Source organism: Aythya marila (assembly GCF_965140915.1).
Source record: "Aythya marila genome assembly, chromosome: 8".
NCBI lineage: Eukaryota > Metazoa > Chordata > Aves > Anseriformes > Anatidae > Aythya > Aythya marila.
The window spans coordinates 15,834,322-15,852,515 of record NC_139049.1 but is presented as its reverse complement, the minus strand read 5'-3'; the positions used below and the strand labels follow the sequence as shown (position 1 = coordinate 15,852,515).

Sequence of the window (18,194 nt, the reverse complement as noted above, 5' to 3'; positions counted from 1 at the left end):
CGCCTACACTTCCCAGAGCGCTGCTGGGCCGCGGGCTGGGCTCTGCGCGGCGGGGGAAGGGCGGGGTGGGGAGGAGGAGGAGGAGGAGGAGGAGGAGGAGGAGGAGGAGGAGGAGTGAGGAGCTGGGAGCGGTCGCTTTCTGGACCGGAGCGGGGTGAGGGGCTGAGGCGCCCGGTGCCTCGCCGCTGCGACGGCGGTGGGTGCGAGGCGGGGCAAGGCGGGGCTGGAGGGAGACCGGGAGGAGGCCGGGGGGAGGCCGCCCGGTTCGTGCCCCGAGGGCGGGGCAGGCGCTGCCGGGACTTGCTGGGCCTCGGCTAAGCAGCGGCTCCGGCCGCGGTTACTTCACCAGCTGCTGCGGCACCGCTCCGCCGGCTGGCCGGTGCCTCGGGAAGCCGGCTGCGGGGTCTGGGAGCGGGCGGTGAGGCTTCCCCAAGGCCCTCCGCGGCCGCCGCTGGCCTCCTTGGTAAGCGGCTGGTGCCCCCAGAGCGCCGCGCTGCGCTGCTCCATGGGGCGCGTCGGCCTGGGGCGAGGCCCGGTCTGAGAGGCAGCGCGTCCAGTTCTGGGCCAACAGTGATCGGGACAAGCTCAGCAGAGAGCAGGAGGGGCTCCCAGCCTCAGCCTGGGTTAAACACGGTTTGAGGGAGCGCTAACTGTGTGCCTTGGGCGGCTGGACCTGGTGTCACGTCCAAGGCATTGTCCTGGTGTGACAGTACTTACTGCTTCTCTCTGTCATCCGGTTGCTTATTATTGGCAAAAACTAGTCCTTCAATTCTGTAATAAGTCATGGCAAATCTGGTATTGCTTCCTGTATAGTTTTGTCGCTCAGCATCCAAAGAGCCCTGTGTCGTATAACACCTTCCTTCCTGGGAAGGAGGGAGTCTAAGGCAAGAATTAGAGTTGAACTGCTTTAAAAGTTCACTGTTTTAATACAGGCTATAAAAGGGTGTTTGCCTCTACTCATCTGGTGTGTTTACTAGAAGAAAATCTACATCTCTGGAGCAGATAGTAGAGTAAGGAATGGCCACCCTTTTTTCTGGGTAGTTTTGTCAGTGAGATATGGATTGTCAACACTGTTCAGGTTTGCTGTGGCTCATATGTGAAAGAGAAAACAAAGTATTTTTTCATAATGAAGTTAAATTATTTTTATACCAGTAAGGGTTAAAAATTTGAAGTAAATAATAATCATAATGCTTTTTTTTTTTTCCCTTAGGATTTGAAGATGCCTAAAAAGAAACTGAAGAAATTAAATGGAAAGGAGGATAGTTTGGATGACCAGGATGACAAAGTAGGAATAGTTGTATTATTATTTTTTTTTAAATCACATCCCCACATTCAAGGGAGAGTATGAATTATTTAGCAGTTTTGTTATGGAAGGATGAATCAAACTTTAAAATGAAAGGTAGGACCACTAAGAACAGCAGGAGGATTGAATTTGTCAGATAATTGCGAAGTGCTAGTCAGGTAGCTGGTATGTTTTTCTCTAGAGCCTGCAGGTGGAATAGGTGTCGGAAGTTGACAGTTGTTTTTTTTTAAGTGTAACTTCCTGGTGAGGAATGCAGAGCTGAAATCTGTAACCAAAACTACTGCCATTTTCCTGGGTTGTTCGTTGTTTCGGCTCGTGTGTGTGTATAAATATATATATGTATATATATGTATGTGTATATATATAATGTATAAATTTTATGATCACTTGCAATATTTTAACAAGTGACTGTTGGGTATTTCCTCCGAACCAATGAGATTCAAAGCAATGACTAAAATTGTATATAGTCTTAGTATATTCTGGGGTGTGTTGCGTGTGTATAAAATAATCACTGATAATCATTTTGGTCATGCTTGTATGTAGCTTCCCATTCATTTTTTTATTGTTCATTTGAACTTCTAGAAAGATTTCCTACTACTATTGTAATATATAGCCAATAAATCAGTAATTTAGTAAATCCATGCTTCAGTTTGCTAGATTTTTCCTTTGGTTTTCGTAAAGCATATATGAAAGGTGAGTGCTTTTGTCTTATCGTATTGTCTTATCTTTCAACAAATATTTACAAGTGTTTGTTGATGAATTGTGGCCTTATAAACTGAATTATACACATAAGAAACCTTTTGCACATGTAGAAATTACAGTTCAAAGCCAAATGTTTGTAACTACTGTTTTTTCTCCCAAATTTCTCATTCCATTTGTCTTTTAATATTAGCTTACTCTAAGGCTTTACCTTTTTTATTTTTTCTTCTATAGTGCAAAGGTTAAAGATCTTGCTTGAAACCTCCTACTACAGCTGTGTTGCCTTTACTAATGCCTATACCAATTCAAAGAGTACTGAGTTCGCTATTGCATGTCTTCAGTCTGTTTGGGCCAAAGTTAAATATTACTACATGCAAGCATTGACCTAGTGCAAAGAACTGTGGGAACCTGATCTATTAATAGCAAACTGATAAGGAAATTTCTGAATAGTAGCAAGTTTATCTTTAGTGTGATCATAGTATGGATAAGAGATCTTGGGCTCATACAGATGAAAGGGTAAGCTATTTCTATAGTGTCATATTTGGGTACAATTGTAGGGTGTTTGTGTTTTTTTTGTTTGTTTGTTTCTGTGTGATTTAACTATGACGGCAGATCACAGAAGACTTTATGCCTTTTGGCATTTAATAGTTTGGCATATAATTCAGGAAGTATGAATGAAAGGACACTTGCTACAGGATAAGTTAGAACAGCTTTAAATAGAGCTGTCTGGAAGAGTCAGCACTGCCACCTCTTGGTAATGCGGCCTGCATAACAACAGATGATATGATTGCTGTGTGACTGTAAATTGTGTGTAAATACAGTAAAACAGTCTGTTCCAAGAGGACACTTACCCAAGACTGATAATGCTAAGAGGAAAGTCATAGTAGGAAAGTTTGCTTAAGATGACCAAATTAAGTGAAAATCAGGGAATGATCAAGAGACTTCTGAGAAAAGGGTTTAAGTTTAAAGGAATTATTTAAAAAAAAAATCTCAAGAACTTGTAGGTGAAGGGGAAGAGACCTGAAGTGAGAAAGCAGTAACAGACTTTGTTGGTATTGATTCTGAGCATTTAGCTCACTGATTGCCAGTTAATCAAATTGTTAATAAACCAATGAAACAGTTTGATTCCTATTTGATTATAATCTTGTGAGCTGAGCAGCACTTCCAGCAGCAAGTAACATGACATGATTATGCATGGCAGCAGCCTGTAACAGCCTCTCAATTTATGATTTCTTTGCTTTTTTTTGGTGCTGGAACTCTAGAATCAACCATAGTCAGAACTTCAAGATTTCTTTAATTTCCTTAGGGCTCTACTGGTTTCTGTAACCCTTCTATTTTTTAAGTGCTTTCTAATGTACAAGCAAACTAGCTAATGCCTCCTAGGCCTTTGTGAACCTCTTTGTTTAGGAAAACGTCTGCAGCAGTGACCTAATGGCCTTGCCAAGTCATCATGACCCAATAGCTGAAGGATTGAATTATTTATAAAAGGATGTACTGTCTACAGCTTCCTTATCTGAAGTGTTCCATATGTTACCCTTCTCTGTTGTAACTTACTACATTCTGCTGTAGTTCTGCAAAAACTGAGTCGTTTAACCCAAAGGTGTATAAACTAACTGTGCAGAAGTCGTATCAGCGGAGGGCAGAGTTTGTGTCAGTAGTCTGTCATTCGGCTGCTCTGTGTCCTCTTCTGTAGCTGCAGTAGCGAACTGCTTCTGTTCTGACCTGATCAAAATTGCATTCCAATTGATCTCTGACGCTAATGTGATACAGCTGACAATAAGGATATGCCAAGCAGTAATATAACTGCCTTCTAACCAAGAACTGTTCAATTCTTTTGTTTGGGGACTACCCTTATTCCTAACCAGGCCTGTGTAACTGTTTTCAAAGTGTTCTCCCTAACTAGGAACTGAACAGTTCTACCTGAACTCAGTGTTGTGATCTCTGTATACCCATGGGCTGGGTGGCTCCACACCTTGGACTTTAATTGGTGTCAGAAAGGGGATTTTGTGAAATATACAAGTCATAGATACGTGGGGGGAGGCTGTGGAAAAACAGCAAAATGGAGTAGAATATAAGGGAAGGGAAATCCCTAGGGGATGGGAATTCAGTAGGTGAGAATTGTAATTGGGAAATCCTGCAAGAATAATTTCAGAGGTGTCAAGAAAGTCATAAATGTAAAAGGAGCAGAAGGAAAGGGACCTTTCATTGGGCTCTTTGCAGAGCCAATTGCTACTGTAGGCACTTTTTATTTTTTATTTTTTGTAGTAACTAGAAACTAAGATTTCTAGAAGAAAAGAAACAGACTCGTGAGCTGCTTTACAGTGATCTAAAGATACCAAAACATGAGCAGCTGCTATTTGAAAAACAACTAAGAAACTGATTTCAGACCTCTGGCTTTATGCTGGTTAGAACAAGAGCATACACGTCTAGTTTCAGAGAGTGAAATCCTTGAAAGAATATGCACACTGAAACGTGCTGATGAGGAGGATTATGCTGACTTTGAGGCTGAATTTTCTGCCCCCACATCCTTATTTGAACTAACCAAGATAACATAGTCTCTGATCCCTGTCATTAAAAATTGCACGGTACAACTCCCTCCTGCCAACAGAGGTGCTCCCCCACCACCTTAGGTCACAGTGACCGCTGCCAGTTACACTGCATATCAGCTAAGGCAGGTATATGTACAATATTCCAAATATTCAGTGGAGGACTAGTTAGGATAGGTGTGACAGTGCTGCAAATTGGGAGCAGGGGCTCTCATGCTTCATCAGGATAAAACTGGACAGAAATTCCTAGGAAACATAATAGTTCTTTAAAATCCCAATGCAGGGGTCGGTCAAAATATGTTCTCTTTATTAAATTCAATATTGCATTCTCTAAGGCAAATAAATGCATGTTACACAGTGGAGCCCAGACTTGGAGTAATATAACGTCTTGAGAACTGTAAAACTGGACATCTTTCATCAAAAATAATCCTGACTCAGCTACTTGCCACAGGGAAAAAAAGGTTAGGGCTGCGCAAATGTCAAAAGGAAATCCCCATAAGGGACAAATGTTCCTAAATTCTGTGTTGAAATTAATTGATGTTATAGTAGACTCCCTGATAGACAGGATGGAGGCCTAGACTGAGGTCTTTATGTGGTCTTCTATGAAGGTTGGACTTACATCAGGTCATATAGATAAAATGCCTACATTTCTCCTACAGAGATTATGGGATAAGCACAGGAGGGGTTGCAGTTGTGCTCAGACCCCTGGTGTGAATGCTGGAAGGGTGCCAGACAGCCTTGTTCCTTCTGCTTCCTCTTTTCTGACCCCAGATAATATTCTACCTGATTCCCTGGCCTTTCTGTCTTCAAACTGACAGAAGAACTCCTCAGCTAAAGCCCATGGAGTTCCCATGAACTGTCCCAAGTGGCTGAAATTGTTGGAATTAATATTAGCAACAGTCCTTCTATATTGCTAAACGTAAATGATAATTACATTGTCTCTTTTCTCATGGATATGGGGGCCTCAATACCAGTCCAGGGTGGAGGATGCTCTTGGATTAAAAATGAAAATTCAAGAATTTCTGTCACAGGAATTGTTGGGAAAAGGCAAGAGCTTCCCGTAGCCAGGATAAAACTGACTCTGCCCAGTGGAAGGACCCTGAGACCTGTAGTTGTGGTAGGACCTTTAAGCATATTAGGTACAGATACAGTAAGATCTCAGAGCATTGAGGCTCCTTTAGGTACTTGAGTGCCAAACTAACTCAAAATTTAGTAATCTCCATGGGTGGAATATCAGATGAGGGGTCTACTGCTTTTCTATTGCAGGCCATACATAAATTGTCGCAAAGTACCTTAACTCATGTACAACAATATCATGTTTGGGATTTAGAATGGTTTGGTATTGTTCAGAAAACTCATACCCCATATTATTTCCCTGTCTGGTCTGTTCATAAGCCTAATAGCACCTGGCATTTGACAACAGATCATTATGAATTGAATGAAAATACCAGACTGTTACATGCTGCTGTCACCTCTGTTACTGTTGTTATAAATGAAGTCTCAACTCAATCTGAATTTTGTAATATTTATAAAACAAATATTTATAAAAGGTATAAAAGCTATAAAGGTATAAAAGGCAAGTAAACAGTGTTGGGTGTGCAGGGAGTCTACGCTCCACCAACACACACACACGAACATCAAACATTCTAAATATACAGAACATTGCTTTTACATACTAAACCTGAGTATGCCTATACATATGTACAATCAGAAAAGGTAACAAACAATCCTTTAAGTTCCATGACTTAACAGTCTCCATTTTCCATTCCTTTTCTTGACTACAAACAAGTCTCCATTTTCCATTCCTTTTGAACAAAATGTCTTGCTTTAAGTTGTCAAGCAACTCGGTCTTCAGGCCTTATGTATCCCATTCTTCCCGGATTGAAGAAAAGCATATCCATCTCCTTTTCAAGGCCAATGAGGCCTGGGTCAGAAGGCACGTTCAGATCAACAGGGGGCGGAACAGCAAAGGCCTGCGATGGCTGTAGTGGCAGAGGGGCCCGTGGCGTAGCAGTCGGATCAGTAAAGGAGCCCGCAGCTCCCTCACTGTCTGGCAAAGCACACGTTTCTGACTGTGGTCCCACAGGGCTCTTCAAGGCCTCAGGGACTGCTCGCCAGGTGCCGAGCAATCCCACTGCAACCTTGTCGGTTTTAGTTGCAGAGTCCCACACCTTGACATCAATTTGGTCCCGTGTTTCAGGCTCATAAACTGTCTGATCGTTAATAAGGAGAAAAAGCTGTGAGGCTACCAGGACAGTCTTTGTTCCTAAGGACGTATGATTCCCCATAATGCCCGGCTGCTTACCAGCGAGGGGCAGTTGTGTGCGCGGGTCCGCTTCTCTCAGCTTGAGCTTCTTCCCAGCTCCGGTGCGCCTATTTCCAGCGACTTTCAGTACGAGCTTCTCTGAGCGGTTTGCTGAGTTTGGCCAAACCTATCTTCACGAGGCGATCAATGTGCCTGTTCCCATCCTGGTCTCCATTCCGCTAGCCTGTTCCTTTTCATTCCTTCTTTCTGCTTTATTGATGACATAACTTCATCACATCGCGTTGCCTTTTTTTTTTTATTTATTTTTTATTATTATTATTTTTTATTATCTTGAGGACAGGCTCCCCTCTTATATCCTTCTCCCCACAGCAGTTCTTTTCAAAAGAACTTTTCATTTGTCAAACAACTTTGCAAATAACAGCAACAGTAAACACCCAGAAACTTCCATGCCTTAACGGCTGGAGAACAAGAAACCCAAGACTGCATGGAGTCTCCTGAATCACCCTTCTTTGTTCCCTCTAAACTCTTTAACATTCCTGCTGGCCTCATCGTTAAGAGTCTAATGTTATCTCAACCACGGGGCTTTCCAACCCCCATGGCCACACTCCCACATCTCCCCCTTCTTTATTAATATCAACCATTTTCTCGACACGAATTACCACTCCATATATAACAGTTTATAACAAGTGGCTCATCCTTAGATGGTGCCTGTCATGGAATTAGATTTTGCACAACTCTACTGTTGTTAACTCTAATGCAGCAATTGAAGATTTATTATATACCATTAAAACAAATAACAAAGTTAGATTTAATCATGGAATGGTTTGGGTTGGAAGGGACCCCATCTAATTCCAACCCCCGTGCCATGGGCAGGGACATGATTTTGGCAACACTTAATTAGTATCTAAGTAATAGTTAATTAACACAATGATCTAAAGAAATTTGCCACAGTAGAAACACCAACTTAAAGATTTGTGAATGGCAAGGTTCACCTGGGACTTACCACAGGGTCTGTGGGCGGTTAAAAATACAGTCACATGCTTCCTAAATATCCCCTTGAGTGAATTACTCAGCCTACTTCCTCTTGGTATGTGGAAAGCTTGTTCCTCAAGGAGTTCAGCCCTGAGATGTACATCCCCTCAGGGGTATCCCTACTCCCTTGTTGGGATTTAATTACTCAGCCTCCTTCTTCCTTTGTCCCACAGAGGAGGGTGTGCCTCAAAGGGTCGGCCCTGCGATGCGCATCTACTCAGGGGTGTCCTGAAGTCTCCACAGCTCAGGGTGAGATGGAGGGCACAGACCACTGTGGTCCTTGGAGAGCTCCAGGGGTTTTTGTTTGGGATCGCTATTTGTAGGATTGCAAGACTGTTGTCTTTTGGTCAGTAATTGTACAGGATTTAGGTTTTTTGCTGATTCGTTTAGGAATGAAGTTGTGCTATTCCTCCCCCCCCCCCCAACAGGGGAGTGAGGCAGTGTCAGACTTCACCAAATTCTGGAGGTAACAGAGGAATTGAGGAATTCTGCCATGATGGCTTTTCCTTTCATATTCATTAGATGAAGTGATCGACTCCTAGTCCTTCTCAGATTCCTTATCAGGTTGTGCCCTGGCATGAGCTCTGCCTGGGGCTCAATTGTTAATGGGCTATCCCTTTGAGGAGCGATTTCATTGAGGTCTACTGCCACTCCTAAGCCTGAGCAAGACTTATGCCAAGTACAGGAGTGGAGTGTACCCACCACAGTGCCTCAGGCACTGAGGATATGTTTTCATGGTGCCATTACAACCTGAGGACCAGGAAAGGTTTGCTTTTACCTGTGACGGATTCAAACAGCCCTACATTGTCATGTTATCAGGTTTTAGCTAAAGAAATAGAACAAGTTCCACTCAAACCAGGAGTAATCGGGGATTTTCCTGATAAGAAACAAGTAACGTGAGTGTATATCAGGAGGGGCTGTGGTAACAAGCTCTTGAGAAATCCCTATTAACTACTCTACAATTTAGTTCAAAGCGACGGCATGATACTCACCTTGGGAAAAATTACTAGTAGCCACCTATACAGCCCTTATAGATACAGAACCTATTATAGTAGCTGCACCTTTAGAAATACAAACTCTGGTTCCTGTTCTTAAGGGAATTAGAGAATCTAATCCAATTCCATACTGTAGAACAATTCAAAAGATGATAGTGTATATAGCACATCGTGGCTGTGTTGAGGGAAAACACCTTCTTTGGATATTGACAGGTATGGATCTGCCTTTTTCAAGGTTAACTTACTTGAAATCAGAGTGAATCTAGCATGAAATAATAGCTTGTTCCATCTTGTGAAGGTTTTGTTATGGCTGTTTTCTTTATAAACCCTTAGTTTTTTTCTCCCTTCTTACAGAACTCTGAAGACACAAGATCTTATAATCGTACTATGAGAGGAGAGACAGAATTTCACAGGTAAGTTTTTGCTCTGTCATTAAAGAGAACTGCTAAGAAATTGAATTTGAATTTCAGATTTGTATTCGATTTGTTCACCAGATAAAATCTGGCATTTTAATTGATGAAGTATTGGCATTGCATTTATGAGTGGATGTATGAGTGGATTCTGTCTAAGATGGTCATGTTGAGATAGTGGAGAAAACAGGGTTCAAACAACATCTTTTAAATTCTAATAAGATAGGAATAATATCCTTCCTACACTACTGTCATAAAAAAAAATATTTTTTTCTGTCTTGAGTACTTCTTTCTTGATCTGTACTGCATATTACACATGTTCTGTTAGGGGAAAAAAAAAAAAAAGCTACAGTGAAGTCTGGAGGATAATTCTGCGGTGAAATTAGCACCTTTAATAGATCCCCTGTAATCCTGAAATCATTGAGTTCTTCAGATGTGTGAAGTAACTGATTCGAAGGCAAATAAAGCAATCTTTCACCTTAAGCATAGCATGTGGAAACAGTGTTCAAAAACTGTTTAACACAAGGTAAGAATGATGTTGTGAATCCTGAGATGGTAAAGCTTTGGATTGTTTCATAATTGTGGCACAGTCTTTTTGCATGCTTATCAGTGCATTTAAGTAACCTGTCCTACACAAGTTTCCTAAACAACCTTTACTGCTCCAGTACTTTTGATAACGCTGTTATAGAGTAGGGCAGAAACTTTCTTTGGGTATTTTAAGCCTACTGTATCGTAAATTCATTGAGTATTTTCTCTGCTCTTACAAGAAATAGATTCTTATTCAGTCTTCCTGTCATAATTCCTGTAGAATGTTAATGTATTTCCCTCAGTCATTCCTTTTCCAAGTTACTCAGCCTGTTTAACCTGCACTGTTTGAAAGCCATTAAGTGCTTGGCACTGTGTGACCAAGATTGCTGCATACTTGAATTTTAGGGTGATGCACCTTAGCATCACTAAAATGCTGTTAAAACTTGGCAATGTGATAAGATCGCATTAGGGCAACTCTCAAACCAAAAGGTAGTAAAATGCAAAAAAATCTTCTCAATTTGGTAAATTGAAACTGCTGTACAGCCGGTAAAGATGTATACATCAAAAGTGCTCTATCAAGTTATTTTAAAGGACAGATGTTGCTCATGGTTAAGGACACACCAGTGTGCTACTCACAAATATATAGTTGTAACTGCCAAAATCAAGAACAGTTGTGCTTGTTTGTTTCTTTGTTTTTTGTTCTATTATACCAACTGAGCTTTTTTTTTTTTTTTTTTTGGTAACATTTCTGTAGATTCAAAACAGAGAAAGATGGGCAAGGGAAGAAACGATACCAAAGTTCTAAGACTGGTGCTGATGGAAGATCCCAAGGAAAATCTCCAAACAGAAGCAGAACTTCAGACGATTCTTTAATCCAATCTGAAAAGCGAAAGAGAATAGTTATACAATTTAAATCCAAAGAAACTAAATGTGGAAAAAGTGCAAGCACCGCTGATGTAATGACTACTAGCAGGGAAAATCACAACAAAAGTACTTTTGATGGAACAGAAGGAAAAAGACTCTGGCATAGCTTTGCAGTTCAGAGGGACAAGGTGGTGAAGAAAAGGAAAGAGAAAGTTGAACTCTGCAAACTAAAGGAAAAAGCTGAACAAACTATGTTGGAAAAATTTAAGTCATCTGTGTATGATTTGCATGTTCCCCATAAAAAGGCAGACAGAGCCAAAAAATGGTGTGAAGATGTCAGAATTCCAAAAAAGTCACCTAGCACATCCACAGAGACTGTGCATGATGATAGGCCTTTCACTAAGAAGTCAAATAAATTATCTAGGACTTGTGAAGAAGAGTATGAAGAAGGATATGAGGAGTTTTCTAAGAAAAATCTCCAAGCTAATAAATGTACACCATCAACTGAAACACCTCAACGATGGGACTGTTGTAAATGGAAAAAACAGGATGCTGATTCTCATCAAGCTACTGGTAATTCAGGGACTGAGGAAACAGACTTTGAAGCCCCAGCAGTATGTTTTAAGCAGGTAACAAGAACACAGTTATTTCTGTTATAATGCAGATAGTTGTTCCAGGCAGGTTTTCTGAATTGCTGGTGGTTTTTATGTAAGCTGACTGTCCTGCAGAATTCAAACAGAATTCCAGAACCAACTAGATGGATTTTTCTGCTCACACTGTAAAACACATTAAAATGCTTCTCTGCTCTGCTAAATGGTTAGATAAACTGGAGGAATAAATGTCTGTTAGGACTGCATTTGCACATATGCTTCTGTAGCTTTACCTTACTGCCAGGTGCTTGGGTTACTTCGATTTAGATGTAAGTCAATGGAAATTTTTTCTGAGCTGACAGGGCTGTATGCACAAATTGAGCCAATGAAACTCCCTGCCAAACAGGTGCTTATTGCCAGCAAAGTGATGCCCGGAGAACTTGTTCTTGTGGATCTAGGACTGAATTCATTCATTTCCTGCATAAATTCTTGTTTGGCTGTGATACAGTTTGTTCGTGAGTTCTAGTGGTGTTTGTCTCCACACCTCTATTTATGTATCTTCTTATCTTGAGCATCCTTACTTTTTGTTGTCATTGTTTAACATGCCTAGCATTAACTTTTAGAAATTTCAGTTCATGTAGTAGTGCAATCATTATGTGCACATGCAAAGATGATAATCACATTCAGAGTCATGGAAATCATTGAACCCACAAGAGATTGGAAAAATAAATTTACTGTGTAAAACACTACATTTATTTTAAAGGAAAACCACCCTTATAAGCCCTTTAAAATGCTGTTGTAGATGCTTTATCATGGATATCAAAAACGCACTTTATTACCTGTTAATTTCACTTGGCAATATTCAGTGTTTTCTAAAAATAATTCTTTTTGAAAGACTGTAACATATCCTACTTCTGTTACTATTTGTTTGTAGAATTTTGAGGTCCCATGCACATCTGACTCCTACCAAGTCAGAGAGAATATAAAATCTATCCAAAAGGTAAGTGATGCACTTGTTTAATACTAAAGAGCTATATTCTGAATCTCATGACAAGGGGATCACTTGTTCCTCAGTCTTTCTTGATATTTTGTGGTGTTGGTATGTTTTTGTAACTCTTCCTACAGAGCTTTGAAGTCTTTCCACCCCCTCAAGGCAGTGAGAACCTAGAAGGAGACCAAGAGGTTAGTAATGCTTCATTTAACACTTCCTAGTTATATTAAAAAATGTAGTTTTGTGGCTAGACAACTCCATGGCCTTCCCTAGTATTCTTCATTGATAGTTTATGATCTACACTTCTAAATATGTAGAGCATTTTTTTCAAATACTAAAGTGAAGTATTGCTAATCAGGAACTTTCTGAGATAGAAATGTATAATATTTATATTATTCTCTGCAGCACTGGGGGCCTTTGTAGTTGCTTGCATAATCTAGCTATCACATTTGCCTACCTGTAACTTTCCAGAAGGAAGAGAGATACTTTTTGAGAAACATATGATAGGTGAATTGCAGTCTATATAGCAAAAAAATTGAGGAAAAATTTGGGGTACTAGGTCACAAACAAAGGCTTCTAGGCCATATTTTGGATGTCTTTTTGTGGACTTCTTACAGTGGAGGATGGGCAGAAGATTGTCACAGCTTTACCTTTGCTGTAACAACTTAAAATATTTTGTTTCAGTTTTAGTCAGTTTCAACATAAAACCATTAATGAAAACGTATCTCTTTTGGAAACAATTCAGAAATGATTACTTAAACGCAATTAAGTTCATATATGTACATATTTTTCATTGTAGATGCAGATAGTTGAAGATTTGCATGTTGCTCGTATTGAAAAGAGAATGTCATTGTCTGTAGCACAGACCTGTGGAGAACTTACAAGTATGGAAATAGATCTTCCAGAACAGGATTTAAATATTTCCGCTGGTATGTCGTGATCTTACGTTCTTTGGTATTTACTTGAGTCTGGTCATTAAAATCAGTTACTGACCTGAGTAAAGAGTATACAACTGATTTTCTCACAACTGGTTTGTTTGTTTGTTTTTTTCCCCAGGGGCTTCTACTTCTGGTCTGAACATACTAGTAGTGATTGACACAAATATAATGATCAGTCACCTTGAGTTTGTCAAGTCCCTGAAATCTGAGGATATACCAGGTATGTGAATACGTAGTGGCCAACAAGAAATTTTAAGAAAAAACAGATGTAAGAATTTCAGACTATATGAAACAAACAAAAAAACACACAAAACTAAACCACAGAAAAAAAAAAAAGGCTCCTTGAAAAGACATCAGGTTTCATGCAGAGACAAGAGGCTCACACTGTTTCTGTGGCTGGTTCAGTGAACCCAAATAGGCTACCTCTTAAGGAAAGTTCAGATATGAAGTAGTACCTACTATACTTATACTTGTGTACTTACATTCCCAGGAATGTATATGAATTTTCAGAAGTAAATAAGTCTACATTTAGAGACAAGAATATACTTTGAAACATTTAATCCATTAATCCACTAGTGGTAGTGACGTTTTAGTGATTTACTGTTAGCAGAATTAGGATTGTGCATGTAAGCTGCTGTTCGATGTGTTTTGAGTTTATCAGAGTGCTTGTGGTGCTTTAATTCTCTTAGCTAATGAATACACCTATTCCAGCCAAATGGAAAATAACTTTAATAAAGGTCCAAGTAATTTTCAAGAGTGTGCCAGACTGTATTTCTCTTTCCCAAGTTAGGAATGGTGTTGCATTGTGTAAAATGGGAGCTGCTGGCTCAGATGCATTTATTTTAGAATATTGCACCTCCCTGTTTCTGGTCATGCACCGGACCCATTACACCAAAGGTTCAGAGGGTTAATGATTACTGACCTATTTACTGCAATGCAGGTGGATGTTAATGTATATCTTAAATATTGTATTCTCATATGAATGGGAAAGAAAACAATTGAAGTACTTGTTTTGGGTGGACCAACAAAACAATCATAGAATTTCTGAATTAGTTACAAATAAAACCATGGTCCAATATCCATACTTCCTCTTTCTATCTTATAGGAATGCTGGTTGGCAGTTAGTGCAAACCATTACTCTTTTATTTCATGTTTGTGTTTGTATAGTGACTATCATGTTCATTCCTGTATTTTCAGCTACTGTCACCTTACTTTAACATTTTACAGTGAGTGTGATGGGGTGTTAATCACCATAAATGTTTTACAATATTGCTACACACTGTTTTCAAGGTATCCATTTGATTAAAATTGTTTATTCATTTTGTTTGCCTAATATTGTTACTTTCACGTGTAATTGGTGCATTTCCAGTTTGAAGTTAGATTAGAAAGAGGGAACTTTAGCTGTTCATTTTTTAATGCTAGGTGTTCCTGAGCACTGAAAATGAAAACTATTGGGGGAAAAAAAAGGTGGGGAGGGTGAGCTTAGATAAATATGGTGTTTGGATTCAAATTTAACTGTATTATCAGTTTATCTTTCAAATTGTCTTTGTTGTTGTTTGTTTTTTTTTTTTTTTTCCTTGTAGGTGTTGGCAGACTTGCACTGATAATTCCCTGGGTTGTTTTACAAGAGTTGGACAATTTGAAGAAGGGGAAAATGTTGCAGCATGTTCGGGACAAAGCTATCCCTGCAGTCCAGTTTATCTACATGTGTCTCAAAAAACAAGATCCAAAGTTGTGGGGGCAATCCATGCAGCTTGCTTCTCAAAAAACATGTAAGATGTACAGTTTATTTGGTTTTGGGTTCTTAAATCCTTGTGATTTGCCTAGTGTGAACCTCAGCAATAAATTTTGAGTTTAATACGGTCTTCACTCTGATTTTACACTTTGCTAATAAAAATTTGCTAATGGCTTACAGCAGGCTTCAGAGCGTATCCAAGGCTATAGTGTGCAAATAGGTTATTCGTGTTGGTGCTTTGTGCACTATTGTTTTATTGGTCGTTTCTCACTTTAAACTGCACCTATTATGTTGCTAAGTGAGGGATTACTTAATGAAAATTCATCTGGTTACTCCTTTTTTTAATCTACAAGCTAAGGATATGTTTTATGCTTTTGCTTTTGGGTAAGTTGTAGCAAAATCTAACGTATTCAGAAACTTATGCATGTATTACTTGGAGGTTTCCTGGCAAAACTGTAGTGTTCTTGAGTGGAGCAATACCTCAGAATTCAGAACTCATATTTGTGCTTTGATTACACTTCTCTGTCCTTGTTTAGGGACTTTTACATTTAGAAACAGTGCCATGACTACACTGAAGTATTTCTTATGTTTAGTTACAAGTCAGCTCTGTCTTAACTCTTAACTAACTTTACAGATGGCCTGAGTGACGAGAATAATGATGATCGTGTTTTACAATGTTGTCTGCAGTATCAGAGCCTCTTTCCTCAAGCTGTTGTCATACTGTGCACGTGAGTTCCTGTGTTTCTAGAGTTCTTATGAAGTTTAAGGTAGTCTTGTGCCAAATACAGCATTTTCAAGTCATACCTTATAGTGAAGGGCTGCTTCAGCAATAAGGTTTTTAAGGAGCAGTCACCCTCTTAAAAGCTGGAGTAGAAGGGTACAATAAAACGCAAAGGTTGTAGGCTTAATCACCTTCATGTGCAGGAGGCCTGAAATAGGATGAAGTTTATTCAATGTTCAATTTTAAAACTTTTGAAAGCATAGCTTTCTCAGATTTAATTCTGATTTCTCACAAAAAATATTAGAGTTATGAAATTGAAATTAAAAAAAATGTCTTACTGATTGAGATCCAGTTAGGTACTTGCTTCTGCCCACCTGGTTGGAAATAATAATAAACATTGACAAGGGCAATCACAGAAAGATGGAAGACAGAGACAGATTTGCCTCTGCTCTTGTTCTGTGATGGTAACAGCTGAGTTTCGAATATTGATCCTTGGTTTGATATAAGTCATGTAAAGCTAGTTTTTAAGAGGTTTGTACTACTTGACAGGTACTGTATATAGTTTGGTCTTTGTTAAAACTCTTTGCTGTATAGCTTCAGGTTAAGTTCATAGGTTTGTGTAAGTTCATTTGTGAAACTGGGTTGTTGCTGGAAATACTATTTCAGTCACAGTGTTGGTATGACTTTAGATTTATCAGAGTAAAGAACAGGAGATGTTGAAGGTGACTTCAGGAGTGCTTTTCATCTGAAAATGCATTGCTGCAACAATAGCAGCAATGGGAATTTGTGGGAAATTATTAGAATCCACGTCTGTATTGCATGTATGTAGTAGTTCTGCTGGAGTATGGATGACTCAAGGTAGCATCTGTGACAGTTTGGCCAGCAGAACAGTAGAAATGGGTGTAAAAAATGAGGATTTGTTATGTTAATCTAATTAGATATGTCTTCAAAACATTGCTTTGTTTGCATTCTAAGTTGATAGCAACTGGGTGTCACTACTACAGTATTTATGGTTGTTTTCCATAAAGCAAGCCTGGAGCCTGGAACACATTTTTTCACGATAGCTGCTTTAGTTAATATTCTGGTTTAATTCATTGCACTGGTTCTAATTGCTTGAGATGGAAAACTCTGTATATAATGAAGCTTACAAAATTAACTTACAGAAGACAAATCATTCAATGTGGTACTTTTATTACTTAATATGTAGTAATGTCAGCCTTATGTCAGAAATTAATTCTCTTCTAGGGATGATAAAAATTTATGCAATAAAGCCATTGTGAGTGAGGTCAAGGCATTTTGCAAAGCAGATTTGGTTACTGCTCTACAGAATCTGAATGTAAACAGGCACCAGAACTGTGTTGAGCTGCAACAGTCAAAATATGGTAAGTTTGTTTAATGTGTACATAAATATGCTGACTTTTGAGACAGTAATCACTTAGGAGCAGGAGAAGAGTTTCTACTCTAAGCTCGGTTTTTATACACTTTGAATGGATAAAAGTACTTCTTGTTTTGGACAGGTTCCTGAAAGTTTGAGACCTCTATTAAAACATCTGCCTCGTAGGGTTTGAGAAAATTCATGAAACATATCTTTATTTAACAGAAAAAAGAAACAAACCCACAGCATGGATTACCTGTGTTTATAGTCATTTAAAAGGTGTTCTGAAATTTTTAGGACTGAAAATAGATTTTTCCGGTTGAACCAGTTTGGGTCCTATTCATATTTAGTTGTAAAATTTTGTATGTTTAGGTCACTCCTTTACATTTTATAATAATAGCTTTACCTGCCTCCCAACCAGTAAGTCTTAATTCTTGGGTTGCCCGTTCATATTTCTAAAAATGCAAATACAATAGCTTACAGAGCTTACAATAGTAAGTAGTGTTCCTCTCATACTTGCTGATAACCCCACTGGCTGTATATAAGTTATTTAAGGAAAAAAGTAATATGGAATGAGATGACAAATGAATAATGCTTTGGAGAAATAAGATTTTCTCGTTTAGTAGCTCATAATTAAAAATATTTGCAATACAAGTGGGTATAAGTAAAAATGTTTGATACTTAATTAGCTTATCTGCTTTGTAACATAAATATGAAATGCAGACTGCCTTTTATTTATGGGAACAAGTGATTTGTGTTCTATCAACCTAAATTAGATACAGAAGCAGTTGCAATAAGTACCTTTTATTGCCATTGGTTTTACAGATGCAGAATTCCAGAAAACAGAAAGAAGCGAAGCTCATCTTTCTGCTCAATTTCCAAATATCCTTCCAGATCTTGAGAAGAATTTAGGAGAAGCTTTATCATGTATTTTGGAAACTGAAATGAAAATTGCATTTGGAAACCTATGGATGGAGGTAGTTTCATATGAAGTCTTTCTTAATATTTCAAGTTTTAAGAGGTTTAAGTGTCCTTGGTATTTTAACGGTGTTAGTACCTATGCTAAACCAAACAGCTAATTCATATAATTCACTAACGTAACAGTTCACTTACCAAGCATGTTCCATTTTCCAGTTTCACTTTCTAACAAGATTATTGTATTTAACCAGTAATGACTGTGCAGTGTTTTACTAATATGGGC

At 39.0% G+C, this 18,194-nt stretch overlaps 1 protein-coding gene across 9 annotated transcripts in view; it reads left to right on the top strand.

Moving 5' to 3' along the window:
* The first annotated feature begins 119 nt into the window (after positions 1-119).
* Positions 120-18,194, top strand: part of SWT1 (SWT1 RNA endoribonuclease homolog) — a 40,373-nt gene continuing 22,298 nt past the window's right edge. For 6 of the 9 annotated variants that reach the window (XM_082765630.1, XM_082765627.1, XM_082765632.1 and 3 more), the window contains exons 1-12: positions 120-154; positions 1,211-1,285; positions 9,196-9,254; positions 10,534-11,272; positions 12,168-12,233; positions 12,359-12,415; positions 13,024-13,153; positions 13,281-13,382; positions 14,746-14,934; positions 15,532-15,625; positions 16,864-17,000; positions 17,819-17,970. In XM_082765630.1, coding sequence (XP_082621756.1) covers positions 1,220-1,285; positions 9,196-9,254; positions 10,534-11,272; positions 12,168-12,233; positions 12,359-12,415; positions 13,024-13,153; positions 13,281-13,382; positions 14,746-14,934; positions 15,532-15,625; positions 16,864-17,000; positions 17,819-17,970 — 1,791 coding nt within the window. In that variant the 5' untranslated portion in view covers positions 120-154; positions 1,211-1,219. Of the gene's footprint in view, positions 197-380; positions 464-1,210; positions 1,286-9,195; positions 9,255-9,649; positions 9,778-10,533; positions 11,273-12,167; positions 12,234-12,358; positions 12,416-13,023; positions 13,154-13,280; positions 13,383-14,745; positions 14,935-15,531; positions 15,626-16,863; positions 17,001-17,818; positions 17,971-18,194 lie in introns of those variants that run through there. The other 3 variants (XM_082765628.1, XM_082765629.1, XM_082765634.1) reach the window with 3 other exon arrangements.